At 49.0% G+C, this 17,033-nt stretch overlaps 1 protein-coding gene across 1 annotated transcript in view; it reads right to left on the minus strand.

The window, feature by feature from the left end:
• Nucleotides 1–3,199: 3,199 nt before the first annotated feature.
• The window catches only part of RIC3 (RIC3 acetylcholine receptor chaperone), a 34,881-nt gene continuing 21,047 nt past the window's right edge, over nt 3,200–17,033 (minus strand). The window contains exons 5-8 of the mRNA XM_077286614.1: nt 15,145–15,290; nt 10,817–12,198; nt 4,356–4,584; nt 3,200–4,014 (exon numbers count right to left, since the gene is read on the minus strand). Of these exons, the coding sequence (XP_077142729.1) occupies nt 11,732–12,198; nt 15,145–15,290 (613 nt within the window). The 3' untranslated portion in view covers nt 3,200–4,014; nt 4,356–4,584; nt 10,817–11,731. The remainder of the gene's footprint in view (nt 4,015–4,355; nt 4,585–10,816; nt 12,199–15,144; nt 15,291–17,033) is intronic.

Below are 17,033 nucleotides of genomic sequence, written 5' to 3' on the forward strand. Positions count from 1 at the left end.
CCGTACTAGAATGGCGCATGTCGGGAAGGGGTTAAATGAAAGAATGACACGGACTCCTTTAATGAATCTAAATTAAACCATACTCACATCGCCCACTCCACTGAAGCCACCGTCTCCTGTAATAAAACAAAATTAAAAACAACAATATCCTTCACTTATCCGTCGTTCTGTCCCACGCGTAATCTATGTGCGGGATAAACAGTGTTCAACCTGGACTGTGCCAAGATGCGACCGTCCATGATGAGAACTAGTGATGAATGAGCTGCTGAAAACAGTGTGCAGTGGTGACGTCATCAAAGTTACCGCGGGTGTATTGTACTATGTGGAGGGCCACTGGGTGTATTATACTATGTGGGGGGCCACGGGGTGTATTGTACTATGGGGAGGGCCACGGGGTGTATTGTAATATGTGGAGGGCCACGGGGTGTATTGTAATATGTGGGGGGCCACGGGGTGTATTGTAATATGTGGGGGGCCACGGGGTGTATTGTACTATGTGGTGAATAATAATAATAATAATCTTTATTTTTATATAGCTCTAACATATTCCGCAGCGCTTTATACTGTGTGAATTATACTAAACAAGCAAAATGCTGCCTATTCATCGAGTGACTGGGCTGGAACACAAATCCTTGTTCTCAGCAGCACATCACCTGGTGCTAACTGCAGATGTGCTGCTGATAACATGATGCTGTGTGTGGACAGATTGCTCTAACAGTGATCGTTCCTCCCATCATTGTTCCTCAGCTGGTGAAAAGAGGCCAGGAAACAAGCGCGAAGCACTTCAATATTGTCAATCACACTCGGTTAGCGGCCTGAACTCAGCGCTTGTAAATACAACCGATGTGCGTGTGATGTGCATGTGATGTGCCTGTGATATGGGTGTGATGTGCCTGTGATGTGGGTGTGATGTGGGTGTGATGTGGGTGTGATGGGGGTGTGATGTGGGTGTGATGGGGGTGTGATGTGCCTGTGATGTGGGTGTGATGTGGGTGTGATGTGCCTGTGATGTGGGTGTGATGTGCCTGTGATGTGGGTGTGATGTGGGTGTGATGGGGGTGTGATGTGGGTGTGATGTGGGTGTGATGGGGGTGTGATGTTGGTGTGATGTGGGTGTGATGTGCCTGTGATGTGGGTTTGATATGGGTGTGGTGTGCCTGTGGTGTGGGTGTGATGTGCGTGTGATGTGCCTGTGGTGTGGTGTGATGTGCGTGTGATGTGCGTGTGATGTGCGTGTGATGTGCCTATGATATGGGTGTGATGTGCCTGTGATATGGGTGTGATATGGGCGTGATGTGCCTGTGATATGGGTATGATGTGCCAGTGATGTGGGTGTGATATGGGTGTGATGTGCCTGTGATGTGCCTGTGATATGGGTGTTATGTGCCTGTGATATGGGTGTGATATGGGTGTGATGTGCCTGTGATGTGCCTGTGATGTGGGTTTGATATGGGTGTGGTGTGCCTGTGGTGTGGGTGTGATGTGCGTGTGATGTGCCTGTGGTGTGGTGTGATGTGCGTGTGATGTGCCTATGATATGGGTGTGATGTGCCTGTGATATGGGTGTGATATGGGTGTGATGTGCCTGTGATATGGGTATGATGTGCCAGTGATGTGGGTGTGATATGGGTGTGATGTGCCTGTGATGTGCCTGTGATATGGGTGTTATGTGCCTGTGATATGGGTGTGATGTGCCTGTGATGTGCCTGTGATATGGGTGTTATGTGCCTGTGATGTGCCTGTGATGTGCCTGTGATGTGGGTGTGATGTGGGTGTGATGTGCCTGTGATATGGGTGTGATGTGCCTGTGATATGGGTGTGATGTGCCCAGGTATGGACTGGGGCTGAAATTCAGCCCTGGCATTTGAAATCACACAGGCCCATGCTGTCCCCATGAACCAGATGGGATATATTACTACCATTATCCTGGATGGAAGAAAGGAAGATTTTCTACAAGACCAATATTTCTAATGATACCCGTGGCCTGCTGGGGTAAGTGATGGAGTCAGAGACTTTGTGCTCCATCACAACTCTTAACAGTATGGGTGTCTTGAGAACACGCCGATTCTGTTAACAACGTAGCAGACAAGGCAGCCCGTGACCGGACAGGCCCTTCTGGCATTTGCCAGAATTGCCAGATGGCCAGTCCGGCCCTGGATGTGCCTGTGATATGCATGTGATGCGATGTGCCTGTGATGTGATGTGCCTGTGATGTGTTCATTTGGGCCCCACTTTGTCTAAAACTGGCCCTGGTTATCAATACAGTAAGACAGGAGAAGCTATTTTTTGACTCATGAATCGCTTGTCCCATTTTCAAGAATTTGATGCAAAAAAACAACAGCGACTAATAACACAAGACAAAAAAGGAAAGTGACCTCTAAGAATAACGCAAGTGATGGCCTCGTCCTGCTCACAGCTGAGGTGCTCTTTACAGTGTAAGAACAGAACTCCTGGAAGCGAAAACAAAGATCTTTAAAGGGAACCTGTCACCCCGTTTTTTCCGTATGAGATAAAAATACTGTTAAATAGGGCCTGAGCTGTGCATTACAATAGTGTATTTTGTGGACCCCGATTCCCCACCTATGCTGCCGAAATACGTTACCAAAGTAGCCGTTTTCGCCTGTCAATCAGGCTGGTCTGGTCAGATGGGCGTGGTGTCTTCCCCCAGATCTTGCTTAGTTTTCCGTTGGTGGCGTAGTGGTTTGCGCATGCCCAAGTCCAGAATCCACTGCACAGGGGAGGGAAAAGAGCGCGATCTGCGCTATTCCCCTGGTGATCGGTGGGGGCGGCCATCTTCCTGTGGCCGCGCGTGCGCAGATGGAGCGCTCTGCCAACATACAGATAAGCAAGATCTGGGGGAAGACACCACGCCCATCTGACCAGACCAGCCTGATTGACAGGCGAAAACGGCTACTTTGGTAACGTATTTCGGCAGCATAGGTGGGGAATCGGGGTCCACAAAATACACTATTGTAATGCACAGCTCAGGCCCTATTTAACAGTATTTTTATCTCATACGGAAAAAACGGGGTGACAGGTTCCCTTTAACCAGATTGTAACAATGGATCCGGGTGAGCTTCAGCCTCATGATGTAAAAAATATTCTAACTCACTGACTTCAAGCAGAGGTGAGGAATTCAGATACCCAGTATAAATGTTTCGTTATACAGTAGTGGAGGAAAGTGCGGGGTATATCTTTGCAATTCATTTTTATTACATCAATGTATCCAAAATTTTTAAGTAACGCAAAGTAATAAATAGTCTTGATTAAAAACATCAGAACATTTAGTTTACACATCTGGATTTATGTCTCCATGGCTACATGCAAGCGGAATTCATGTGTAGTTTCCATCTGCGCCTGCGTGCTGCTTGTTGCATACAAGGCGCTCCCCCTAGTGGTGGCTGCAGACAGGATCTTATCATGTATCTCTGTATACAGGGAGCTCCCCCTAGTGGTGGCTGCAGACAGGATCTTATCATGTATCTCTGTATACAGGGAGCTCCCCCTAGTGGTGGCTGCAGACAGGATCTTATCATGTATCTCTGTATACAGGGAGCTCCCCCTAGTGGTGGCTGCAGACAGGATCTTATCATGTATCTCTGTATACAGGGAGCTCCCCCTAGTGGTGGCTGCAGACAGGATCTCATCATGTATCTCTGTATACAGGGAGCTGCCCCTAGTGGTGGCTGCAGACAGGATCTTATCATTTATCTCTGTATACAGGGAGCTCCCCTTAGTGGCGGCTGCAGACAGGATCTCATCATGTATCTCTGTATACAGGGAGCTCCCCCTAGTGGTGGCTGCAGACAGGATCTCATCATGTATCTCTGTATACAGGGAGCTCCCCCTAGTGGTGGCTGCAGACAGGATCTTATCATGTATCTCTGTATACAGGGAACTCCCCCTAGTGGTGACTGCAGACAGAATCTTATGTATCTCTGTATACAGGGAGCTACCCCTAGTGGTGGCTGCAGACAGGATCTTATCATGTATCTCATTATACAGGGAGCTCCCCCTAGTGGTGGCTGCAGACAGGATCTCATCATGTATCTCTGTATACAGGGAGCTGCCCCTAGTGGTGGCTGCAGACAGGATCTTATCATGTATCTCATTATACAGGGAGCACCCCCTAGTGGTGACTGCAGACAGGATCTTATCATGTATCTCTGTATACAGGAAGCTCCCCCTAGTGGTGGCTGCAGACAGGATCTTATCATGTATCTCTGTATACAGGGATCTCCCCCTAGTGGTGGCTGCAGACAGGATGTTATCATGTATCTCTGTATACAGGGAGCTCCCCCTAGTGGTGGCTGCAGACAGGATCTCATCATGTATGTCTGTACACAGGTAGTTCACCCTAGTGGTGGCTGCAGACAGGATCTTATCATGTATCTCTGTATACAGGGAGCTCCCCCTAGTGGTGGCTGCAGACAGGATATTATCATGTATCTCTGCATACAGGGAGCTCCCCATAGTGGTGGCTGCAGACAGGATCTTATCATGTATCTCTGTATACAGGGATCTCCCCCTAGTGGTGGCTGCAGACAGGATCTCATCATGTATGTCTGTACACAGGTAGCTCACCCTAGTGGTGGCTGCAGACAGGATCTTACCATGTATCTCTGTATACAGGGAGCTCCCCCTAGTGGTGGCTGCAGACAGGATCTTATCATGTATCTCTGTATACAGGGATCTCCCCCTAGTGGTGGCTGCAGACAGGATCTCATCATGTATGTCTGTACACAGATAGCTCACTGTTATGGTTCTCAATGGCAAGAGAACATAGCCCAGCAAACATAAGAACTAGCTCTTGGAAGGATGGAAACTAAACTGACCATGAACTAAACCTGCCGCACAACTAACAGTAGCCGGGTAGCGTAGCCTGCGTTTTATCCCTAGACGCCCAGCGCCGGCCGGAGGACTAACTATCCTGGCAGAGGAAAATATAGTCCTGGCTTACCTCTAGAGAAATTTCCCCGAAAGGCAGACAGAGGCCCCCACAAATATTGGCGGTGATTTTAGATGAAATGACAAACGTAGTATGAAAATAGGTTTAGCAAAATTGAGGTCCGCTTACTAGATAGCAGGAAGACAGAAAGGGCACTTTCATGGTCAGCTGAAAACCCTATCAACACACCATCCTGAAATTACTTTAAGACTCTAGTATTAACTCATAACATCAGAGTGGCAATTTCAGATCACAAGAGCTTTCCAGACACAGAAACGAAACTACAGCTGTGAACTGGAACAAAATGCAAAAACAAACAAGGACTAAAGTCCAACTTAGCTGGGAGTTGTCTAGCAGCAGGAACATGCACAGAAAGGCTTCTGATTACAATGTTGACCGGCATGGAAGTGACAGAGGAGCAAGGCTAAATAGTGACTCCCACATCCTGATGGAAACAGGTGAACAGAGAGGATGAAGCACACCAGTTCAATTCCACCAGTGGCCACCGGGGGAGCCCAAAATCCAATTTCACAACAGTACCCCCCCCTCAAGGAGGGGGCACCGAACCCTCACCAGAACCACCAGGGCGATCAGGATGAGCCCTATGAAAGGCACGGACCAAATCGGAGGCATGAACATCAGAGGCAGTCACCCAAGAATTATCCTCCTGACCGTATCCCTTCCATTTGACCAGATACTGGAGTTTCCGTCTGGAAACACGGGAGTCCAAGATTTTTTCCACAACGTACTCCAACTCGCCCTCAACCAACACCGGAGCAGGAGGCTCAACGGAAGGCACAACCGGTACCTCATACCTGCGCAATAATGACCGATGAAAAACATTATGAATAGAAAAAGATGCAGGGAGGTCCAAACGGAAGGACACAGGGTTAAGAATCTCCAATATCTTGTACGGGCCGATGAATCGAGGCTTAAACTTGGGAGAAGAAACCCTCATAGGGACAAAACGAGAAGACAACCACACCAAGTCCCCAACACAAAGCCGAGGACCAACCCGACGCCGGCGGTTGGCAAAAAGCTGAGTCTTCTCCTGGGACAACTTCAAATTGTCCACTACCTGCCCCCAAATCTGATGCAACCTCTCCACCACAGCATCCACTCCAGGACAATCCGAAGATTCCACCTGACCAGAAGAAAATCGAGGATGAAACCCCGAATTACAGAAAAAGGGAGACACCAAGGTGGCAGAGCTGGCCCGATTATTGAGGGCAAACTCCGCTAAAGGCAAAAAAGCAACCCAATCATCCCGATCCGCAGACACAAAACACCTCAAATACGTCTCCAAGGTCTGATTCGTCCGCTCGGTCTGGCCATTAGTCTGAGGATGGAAAGCAGACGAGAAAGACAAATCTATGCCCATCCTAGCACAGAATGCTCGCCAAAATCTAGACACGAATTGGGTACCTCTGTCAGAAACGATATTCTCCGGAATACCATGCAAACGGACCACATTTTGAAAAAACAGAGGAACCAACTCGGAAGAAGAAGGCAACTTAGGCAGGGGAACCAAATGGACCATCTTAGAGAAACGATCACACACCACCCAGATGACAGACATCTTCTGAGAAACAGGAAGATCCGAAATAAAATCCATCGAGATGTGCGTCCAGGGCCTCTTCGGAATAGGCAAGGGCAACAACAATCCACTAGCCCGAGAACAACAAGGCTTGGCCCGAGCACAAACGTCACAAGACTGCACAAAGCCTCGCACATCTCGAGACAAGGAAGGCCACCAGAAGGACCTTGCCACCAAATCCCTGGTACCAAAGATTCCAGGATGACCTGCCAACGCAGAAGAATGAACCTCAGAAATGACTTTACTGGTCCAATCATCAGGAACAAACAGTCTACCAGGTGGGCAACGATCAGGTCTATCCGCCTGAAACTCCTGCAAGGCCCGCCGCAGGTCTGGAGAAACGGCAGACAATATCACTCCATCCTTAAGGATACCTGTAGGTTCAGAATTACCAGGGGAGTCAGGCTCAAAACTCCTAGAAAGGGCATCCGCCTTAACATTCTTAGAACCCGGCAGGTAGGACACCACAAAATTAAACCGAGAGAAAAACAACGACCAGCGCGCCTGTCTAGGATTCAGACGTCTGGCGGACTCAAGATAAATTAGATTTTTGTGGTCAGTCAATACCACCACCTGATGTCTAGCCCCCTCAAGCCAATGACGCCACTCCTCAAAAGCCCACTTCATGGCCAAAAGCTCCCGATTCCCAACATCATAATTCCGCTCGGCGGGCGAAAATTTACGCGAGAAAAAAGCACAAGGTCTCATCACGGAGCAATCGGAACTTCTCTGCGACAAAACCGCCCCAGCTCCGATTTCAGAAGCGTCGACCTCAACCTGAAAAGGAAGGGCAACATCAGGCTGACGCAACACAGGGGCGGAAGAAAAGCGGCGCTTAAGCTCCCGAAAGGCCTCCACAGCAGCAGGGGACCAATCAGCAACATCAGCACCCTTCTTAGTCAAATCAGTCAATGGTTTAACAACATCAGAAAAACCAGCAATAAATCGACGATAAAAGTTAGCAAAGCCCAAAAATTTCTGAAGACTCTTAAGAGAAGAGGGTTGCGTCCAATCACAAATAGCCTGAACCTTGACAGGATCCATCTCGATGGAAGAGGGGGAAAAAATATATCCCAAAAAGGAAATCTTTTGAACCCCAAAAACGCACTTAGAACCCTTCACACACAAGGAATTAGACCGCAAAACCTGAAAAACCCTCCTGACCTGCTGGACATGAGAGTCCCAGTCATCCGAAAAAATCAAAATATCATCCAGATACACAATCATAAATGTATCCAAATAATCACGGAAAATGTCATGCATAAAGGACTGAAAGACTGAAGGGGCATTTGAAAGACCAAAAGGCATCACCAAATACTCAAAGTGGCCCTCGGGCGTATTAAATGCGGTTTTCCACTCATCCCCCTGCTTAATTCGCACCAAATTATACGCCCCACGGAGATCAATCTTAGAGAACCACTTGGCCCCCTTTATGCGAGCAAACAAATCAGTCAGCAGTGGCAACGGATATTGATATTTAACCGTGATTTTATTCAAAAGCCGATAATCAATGCACGGCCTCAAAGAGCCATCTTTCTTAGCCACAAAGAAAAAACCGGCTCCTAAGGGAGATGACGAAGGACGAATATGTCCCTTTTCCAAGGACTCCTTTATATATTCTCGCATAGCAGCATGTTCAGGCACAGACAGATTAAATAAACGACCCTTAGGGTATTTACTACCCGGAATCAAATCTATGGCACAATCGCACTCCCGGTGCGGAGGTAATGAACCAAGCTTAGGTTCTTCAAAAACGTCACGATATTCAGTCAAGAATTCAGGAATCTCAGAGGGAATAGATGATGAAATGGAAACCACAGGTACGTCCCCATGCGTCCCCTTACATCCCCAGCTTAACACAGACATAGCTTTCCAGTCAAGGACTGGGTTATGAGATTGCAGCCATGGCAATCCAAGCACCAACACATCATGTAGGTTATACAGCACAAGAAAGCGAATAATCTCCTGGTGATCCGGATTAATCCGCATAGTTACTTGTGTCCAGTATTGTGGTTTATTACTAGCCAATGGGGTGGAGTCAATCCCCTTCAGGGGTATAGGAGTTTCAAGAGGCTCTAAATCATACCCACAGCGTTTGGCAAAGGACCAATCCATAAGACTCAAAGCGGCGCCAGAGTCGACATAGGCATCCGCGGTAATAGATGATAAGGAACAAATCAGGGTCACAGATAGAATAAACTTAGACTGTAAAGTGCCAATTGAAACAGACTTATCAAGCTTCTTAGTACGCTTAGAGCATGCTGATATAACATGAGTTGAATCACCGCAATAGAAGCACAACCCATTTTTTCGTCTAAAATTCTGCCGTTCACTTCTGGACAGAATTCTATCACATTGCATATTCTCTGGCATCTTCTCAGTAGACACCGCCAAATGGTGCACAGGTTTGCGCTCCCGCAGACGCCTATCGATCTGGATAGCCATTGTCATGGACTCATTCAGACCCGCAGGCACAGGGAACCCCACCATAACATCCTTAATGGCATCAGAGAGACCCTCTCTGAAATTCGCCGCCAGGGCGCACTCATTCCACTGAGTAAGCACAGCCCATTTACGGAATTTCTGGCAATATATTTCAGCTTCGTCTTGCCCCTGAGATAGGGACATCAAGGCCTTTTCCGCCTGAAGTTCTAACTGAGGTTCCTCATAAAGCAACCCCAAGGCCAGAAAAAACGCATCCACATTGAGCAACGCAGGATCCCCTGGAGCCAATGCAAAAGCCCAATCCTGAGGGTCGCCCCGGAGCAAGGAAATCACAATCCTGACCTGCTGAGCAGGATCTCCAGCAGAGCGAGATTTCAGGGACAAAAACAACTTGCAATTATTTTTGAAATTTTGAAAGCAAGATCTATTCCCCGAGAAAAATTCAGGCAAAGGAATTCTAGGTTCAGATATAGGAACATGAACAACAAAATCTTGTAAATTTTGAACTTTCGTGGTGAGATTATTCAAACCTGCAGCTAAACTCTGAATATCCATTTTAAACAGGTGAACACAGAGCCATTCCAGGATTAGAAGGAGAGAGAGAGAGAAAGGCTGCAATATAGGCAGACTTGCAAGAGATTCAATTACAAGCACACTAGAACTGAAAAAAAAAATAAAAAATCTTCAGCAGACTTCTCTTTTCTCTCCTTTCTCTGTCAATTAATTTAACCCTTTTATGGCCGGTCAAACTGTTATGGTTCTCAATGGCAAGAGAACATAGCCCAGCAAACATAAGAACTAGCTCTTGGAAGGATGGAAACTAAACTGACCATGAACTAAACCTGCCGCACAACTAACAGTAGCCGGGTAGCGTAGCCTGCGTTTTATCCCTAGACGCCCAGCGCCGGCCGGAGGACTAACTATCCTGGCAGAGGAAAATATAGTCCTGGCTCACCTCTAGAGAAATTTCCCCGAAAGGCAGACAGAGGCCCCCACAAATATTGGCGGTGATTTTAGATGAAATGACAAACGTAGTATGAAAATAGGTTTAGCAAAATTGAGGTCCGCTTACTAGATAGCAGGAAGACAGAAAGGGCACTTTCATGGTCAGCTGAAAACCCTATCAACACACCATCCTGAAATTACTTTAAGACTCTAGTATTAACTCATAACATCAGAGTGGCAATTTCAGATCACAAGAGCTTTCCAGACACAGAAACGAAACTACAGCTGTGAACTGGAACAAAATGCAAAAACAAACAAGGACTAAAGTCCAACTTAGCTGGGAGTTGTCTAGCAGCAGGAACATGCACAGAAAGGCTTCTGATTACAATGTTGACCGGCATGGAAGTGACAGAGGAGCAAGGCTAAATAGTGACTCCCACATCCTGATGGAAACAGGTGAACAGAGAGGATGAAGCACACCAGTTCAATTCCACCAGTGGCCACCGGGGGAGCCCAAAATCCAATTTCACAACAGCTCACCCTAGTGGTGGCTGCAGACAGGATCTTATCATGTATCTCTGTATACAGGGATCTCCCCCTAGTGGTGGCTGCAGACAGGATCTCATCATGTATGTCTGTACACAGGTAGCTCACCCTAGTGGTGGCTGCAGACAGGATATTATCATGTATCTCTCCATACAGGGAGCTCCCCATAGTGGTGGCTGCAGACAGGGTCTTATCATGTATCTCTATATACAGGGAGCTCCCCCTAGTGGTGGCTGCAGACAGGATGTTATCATGTATCTCTGTATACAGGGAGCTCCCCCTAGTGGTGGCTGCAGACAGGATCTCATCATGTATGTCTGTACACAGGTAGCTCACCCTAGTGGTGGCTGCAGACAGGATCTTATCATGTATCTCTGTATACAGGGAGCTCCCCCTAGTGGTGGCTGCAGACAGGATATTATCATGTATCTCTGCATACAGGGAGCTCCCCATAGTGGTGGCTGCAGACAGGGTCTTATCATGTATCTCTATATACAGGGAGCTCCCCCTAGTGGTGACTGCAGACAGGGTCTTATCATGTATCTCTATATACAGGGAGCTCCCCCTAGTGGTGGCTGCAGACAGGATCTTATCATGTATCCCTGTATACAGTGAGCTCCCCCTAGTGGTGGCTGCAGACAGGATCTCATCATGCATGTCTGTACACAGGTAGCTCACCCTAGTGGTGGCTGCAGACAGGATCTTATCATGTATCTCTGTATACAGGGAGCTCCCCCTAGTGGTGGCTGCAGACAGGATGTTATCATGTATCTCTGTATACAAGGAGCTCCCCCTAGTGGTGGCTGCAGACAGGATCTTATCATGTATCTCTGTATACAGGGAGCTCCCCCTAGTGGTGACTGTGACTGGATCTTATGTATCTCTGAATACAGGGAGCTCCCCCTAGTGGTGGCTGCTGATTTGTTTCATGTGACTCTTGGTCTGTACTGGAGAGTTGGGTCTTTGTCATACAGCAATGTATTTTTTCAATATGGAGGACAGTAATAACCATGATACATCTGTCTGAGCTCTGTGTCTGGGGGTTCAGAGGTCCAGTGTTTTGTTTTGTTTTTCAGCACAGTGTGACAACGATGTGAGCATGTTAGACAAGTGTGAATACTTTTGCTATATACACCCTGTACTGCATATTGTCAGGTGTATCCCACGTTGGTGTCGGTTCTTTTTGCTCTGTGGTGGCTCCTTGGTCGCCCCACTTCTACAGTATCTCTTCTCCCAGCACATTTTGGGTGTTTAGCAGTCTGGTGTCTTTTTGCTCCTCTTTCGCAGAGACTGAGCCTCATCACTGACTGAATTGCTGATTATTTCTGGTAAGTTTCCGTTCACAGCAGGATTTGTCCTCGGAGCCTCCGGTCCCTGCTCCCCGTCACTGTCTGTGTGGGAGCTGAAGCCAGCGTTCTCCGCTATAATGGCGGGGTCCTCATCATCGCTCTGCTCCTCGGTGCACATCTCGTCGTCCTGCGGGCTGAGGAGAGGGCTGTGCCGGTCGTCCTCACAAGGTTCACACATCGTCAGCCCTGTCCTCCCGTCCTCCGCTGGCTCCTCTGTGTAGTAACGATTGTAATCTTCCATGAATTCCATCTGCTCAGCTATCTCCTCCGCCGAGGGCTGGTCCAGCAGCGAGGGGTCCACCAGAATCGTACTGGGTCTCTTCTTGCCCTCGGTCCCGTCGTAAACTGGATACGTCTCTTCTGGGTAACCTGGGACAAGAGAAAACTTGACTGCAACATTGTAACAATGTCCAGAGTAGCCTCCACAAGGACAGAAATCTGCTCTCCAGACCTCCACGGTGCAAGCTGCACTGCCCCCAATTATTGCATCATTAAAAGGGGTCATCCATTACTCGGACAACCCCGTCTGAATCCCTATGTTTCCCCGCCAGTAAATAACATCACTTATATTCACCTCCGGCGCTCTGGTGGTGTCAGCACTAGCTCTCCGGGCTCATGTGACATTATGTCAGGCAATACCTGCAGCCAGTCAGCAGCTGCTTCACTCTCGCTGCCTTCGGACAAATCAGACATCCACAAGAAGTGAGAGCAGCAGCTGCCCCGATTCCTCCAGGTGCCAGCCATGTCTGAGGTAGAGGAGAGTGAAGCAGCTGCCCCGATTCCTCCAGGTGCCGGCCATGTCTGAGGTAGAGGAGAGTGAAGCAGCTGCCCCGATTCCTCCAGGTGCCGGCCATGTCTGAGGTAGAGGAGAGTGAAGCAGCTTCCCCAATTCCTCCAGGTGCCAGCCATGTCTGAGGTAGAGGAGAGTGAAGCGGCCGCCCCGATTCCTCAAGGAGGCAGCCATGTCTGAGGTAGAGGAGAGTGAAGCACCTACCGCGATTCCTCCAGGTGCCGGCCATGTCTGAGGTAGAAGAGAGTGAAGCAGCTTCCCCGAATCCTCCAGGAGCCAGCCATGTCTGAGGTAGAGGAGAGTGAAGCAGCTGCCCCGATTCCTCCAGGTGCCAGCCATGTCTGAGGTAGAGGAGAGTGAAGCAGCTTCCTCGATTCCTCCAGGAGCGAGCCATGTCTGAAGTAGAGGAGAGTGAAGCAGCCGCCCCAATTCCTCCAGATGCCAGCCATGTCTGAGGTAGAGAAGAGTTAAGAATCTGCCCCGATACCTCCAGGTGCCAGCCATGTCTGAGGTAGAAGAGAGTGAAGCAGCTGCCCCGATTCCTCCAGGTGCCAGCCATGTCTGAGGTAGAGAGTGAAGCAGCTGCCCTGATACCTCCAGGAGACAGCCATGTCTGAGGTAGAGGAGAGTGAAGAATCTGCCCCGATACCTCCAGGTGCCAGCCATGTCTGAGGTAGAGGAGAGTGAAGCAGCTGCGCCGATTCCTCCAGGTGCCAGCCATGTCTGAGGTAGAGGAGAGTGAAGAATCTGCCCCGATACCTCCAGGTGCCAGCCATGTCTGAGGTAGAGGAGAGTGAAGCAGCTGCCCCGATTCCTCCAGGTGCCAGCCATGTCTGAGGTAGAGGAGAGTGAAGCAGCTTCCCCAATTCCTCCAGGTGCCAGCCATGTCTGAGGTAGAGGAGAGTGAAGCAGCTGCCCCGATTCCTCCAGGTGCCAGCCATGTCTGAGGTAGAGGAGAGTGAAGCAGCTGCACCGATTCCTCCAGGTGCCAGCCATGTTTGAGGTAGAGGAGAGTGAAGCAGCCGTCCCAATTCCTCCAGGTGCCAGCCATGTTTGAGGTAGAGGAGAATGAAGCAGCAGCCCCAATTCCTCCAGGTGCCAGCCATGTCTGAGGTAGAGGAGAGTGAAGCAGCTTCCCCGATTCCTCCAGGAGCCAGCCATGTCTGAGGTAGAGGAGAATGAAGCAGCTGCCCCGATTCCTCCAGGTGCCAGCCATGTCTGAGGTAGAGGAGAGTTAAGAATCTGCCCCGATTCCTCCAGGTGCCAGCCATGTCTGAGGTAGAGGAAAGTGAAGCAGCTGCACCGATTCCTCCAGGTGCCAGCCATGTTTGAGGTAGAGGAGAGTGAAGAAGCCGTCCCAATTCCTCCAGGTGCCAGCCATGTTTGAGGTAGAGGAGAATGAAGCAGCAGCCCCGATTCCTCCAGGTGCCAGCCATGTCTGAGGTAGAGGAGAGTGAAGCAGCTTCCCCGATTCCTCCAGGTGCCAGCCACGTCTGTGGTAGAGGAGAGTGAAGCAGCTGCCCCGGTTCCTCCAGGTGCCAGCCATGACTGAGGTAGAGGAGAGTTAAGAATCTGCCCCGATTCCTCCAGGTGCCAGCTGTTTGAGGTAGAGGAGAATGAAGCAGCTGCCCCGATTCCTCCAGGTGCCAGCCATGTCTGAGGTAGAGGAGAGTGAAGCAGCCGCCCCGATTCCTCCAGGTGCCAGCCATGTCTGAGGTAGAGGAGAGTTAAGAATCTGCCCCGATTCCTCCAGGTGCCAGCCATGTTTGAGGTAGAGGAGAATGAAGCAGCTGCCCCGATTGCTCCAGGTGCCTGCCATGTCTGAGGTAGAGGAGAGTGAAGCAGCTGCCCCGGTTCCTCCAGGTGCCAGCCATGTCTGAGGTAGAGGAGAGTTAAGAAGCTGCCCTGATTCCTCCAGGAGCCAGCCATGTCTGAGGTAGAGGAGAGTGAAGCAGCTTCCCCGATTCCTCCAGGAGCCAGCCATGTCTGAGGTAGAGGAGAATGAAGCAGCTTCCCCGATTGCTCCAGGAGCCAGCCATGTATGAGGTAGAGGAGAATGAAGAATCTGCCCTGATTCCTCCAGGAGCCAGCCATGTCTGAGGTAGAGGAGAGTGGAGCAGCTGTGGGCTGGCTGCAGGGATTGCCTGACATAATACTACATAAGCCCGGAGAGCCAGTGCCGACACCACTGGAGGGGAGTACAGGAGTTATTACCTTACTGAGAGGGAACATAGGGATTCAGAAGGGGCTGTCTGAGTAGTGGACCTTTAAAACCGGGGGCTCGTTCCCATGGAGCAGAAGACATTGCTCAACAGCAGTGTTATGTAGTCACTAGGGGAACTGCACTGCAATAGGAACAATATAACCGTCCGACCATTGTCCTGATTCTTCTCATATCCAAACCTAACACCTCATTGAGTGAAATGGATATAAAGGGAAAAATGGAAACGAGTCCCAGTGACAAGAATGAAAAGCAAAGAATGGTTAATCTTAATGCTGACTGTTTCCAGATTCCCTCTCCTCACCTTCCCATTCTTCCATGTATGGAGCCTCTTCGGCTTCTTGCTCAGGTGAGATGCTGTCCAGGATCTTTCCTTCCTTCATGACCCGGGTGATTTCCTTCAGTCTCTGCAGCAGTTGTTGCTCCTCGTCGTTACTGACGTTATTTTCTCTGCGATAAATACAAGATTATAACCAAAGACATCGACAGCTGCACCCCCCCACACTGATAATAACTGAGGACCCCCCATATACAGGGGCTTCTCACACTATTAGAATATCATCACAAAGTAAATTTATTTCCGATCTTCAATACAAAAAGAGAATCTCATATATTCTATAGAGTCATTACACACAGAGTGATCTATTTCACGTGTTTATTTCTGTTAATGTCGATGATTATGGCTTACAGCCAATGAAAACCCAAAAGTCATTATCTCAGTAAATTAGAATAATTAACATAAAACACCTGTAAAGGCTCCTAAGTGTTTATAAAGGTCCTTAGTCTGTTTCAGTAACTGAGTGGAAGGAAAGTGTGGTAGAAAAAGGTGCACAAGCGATAGGGAAAACCGCAGCCTTGGAAGGATTGTTAAAGGGAACCTGTCACCCCCAAAATCGAAGATGAGCTAAGCCCACCGGCATCAGGGGCTTATCTCCAGCACTCTGTAATGCATTCTGTAATGCTGTAGATAAGCCCCCGATGTATCCTGAAAGAGGAGAAAAGAGGTTAGATTATACTCACCCAGGGGCGGTCCCGCTGCGGTCCGGTCTGATGGGTGTCGCGGTCCGGTCCGGGCCTCCCATCTTCATAGGATGACGTCCTCTTCTTATCTTCACGCTGCGCCGCAGGCGCAGGCGTATTTTGTCTGCCCTGTTAAGGCGCCTGCGCACTGCAGTAATTTGCTCTGCCCTCATCAGGACAGATCGGTACGCCTGCATCGGAGCCGCGGCAGGAAGACAAGAAGAGGACATCATCGTAAGAAGATGGGAGGCCCCGGACCGGACCGTGACGCCCATTGGACCGGACCGCAGCGGGACCGCCCCTGGGTGAGTATAATCTAACCTGTTTTTCTAACCTTTCAGGTTACATCGGGGGCTTATCTACAGCATTACAGAATGCATTACAGAATGCTGGAGATAAGCCCCTGATGCTGGTGGGCTTAGCTCACCTTCGATTTTGGGGGTGACAGGATCCCTTGCCATTCAGAAATGTGGGGGAGATTCACAAGGAGCGGACTGCTGCTGGACTCATTGCTCCAAGAGTCACCACACAAAGACATGTCCAGGACATGGGCTACAAGTGTCACATTCCTTGTGTCAGGCCACTCATGACCAATAGACAACGCCAGAAGCCTCTTACCTGGGCCAAGGAGAAGAACTGGACTGTTGTCAGTGGCCCAAGGTGTTGTTTTCAGATGAAAGTAAATTTTGCATTTCATTTGGAAATCAAGGTTCCAGAGTCTGGAGGAAGAGTGGAGAGGCCACTGTTAGGGTATGTGCACACGTTGCGGATTTCTTGCAGAAATTTCCTGAAGAAAAACGGAAATTTTCTGCAAGAAATCCGCATTTTTGTTTTTTGCATTTTTTCCCCGTTTTTTCGCGTTTTTTTAGCATTCTGCAAGCGTAATTAGCTTGCAGAATGCTAAAGTTTTCCAAGCGATCTGTAGCATCGCTTGGAAAACTGACTGACAGGTTGGTCACACTTGTCAAACATAGCGTTTGACAAGTGTGACCAACTTTTTACTATAGATGCAGCTTATGCAGCATCTATAGTAAAAGATAGAATGTTTAAAAATAATAAAAAAAATAAAAAAATGCTTATACTCACCCAGACATCTCCTCAGCGGCGTCCGTTCCTCTTCCTATAGCTGGTCTGTGCGCACAGGACCTTCCGTGACGTCACGGTCACGTGAGC

The sequence above is a fragment of the Ranitomeya variabilis genome, chromosome 2 (assembly GCF_051348905.1).
Source record: "Ranitomeya variabilis isolate aRanVar5 chromosome 2, aRanVar5.hap1, whole genome shotgun sequence".
Taxonomy (NCBI): Eukaryota; Metazoa; Chordata; class Amphibia; order Anura; family Dendrobatidae; genus Ranitomeya; species Ranitomeya variabilis.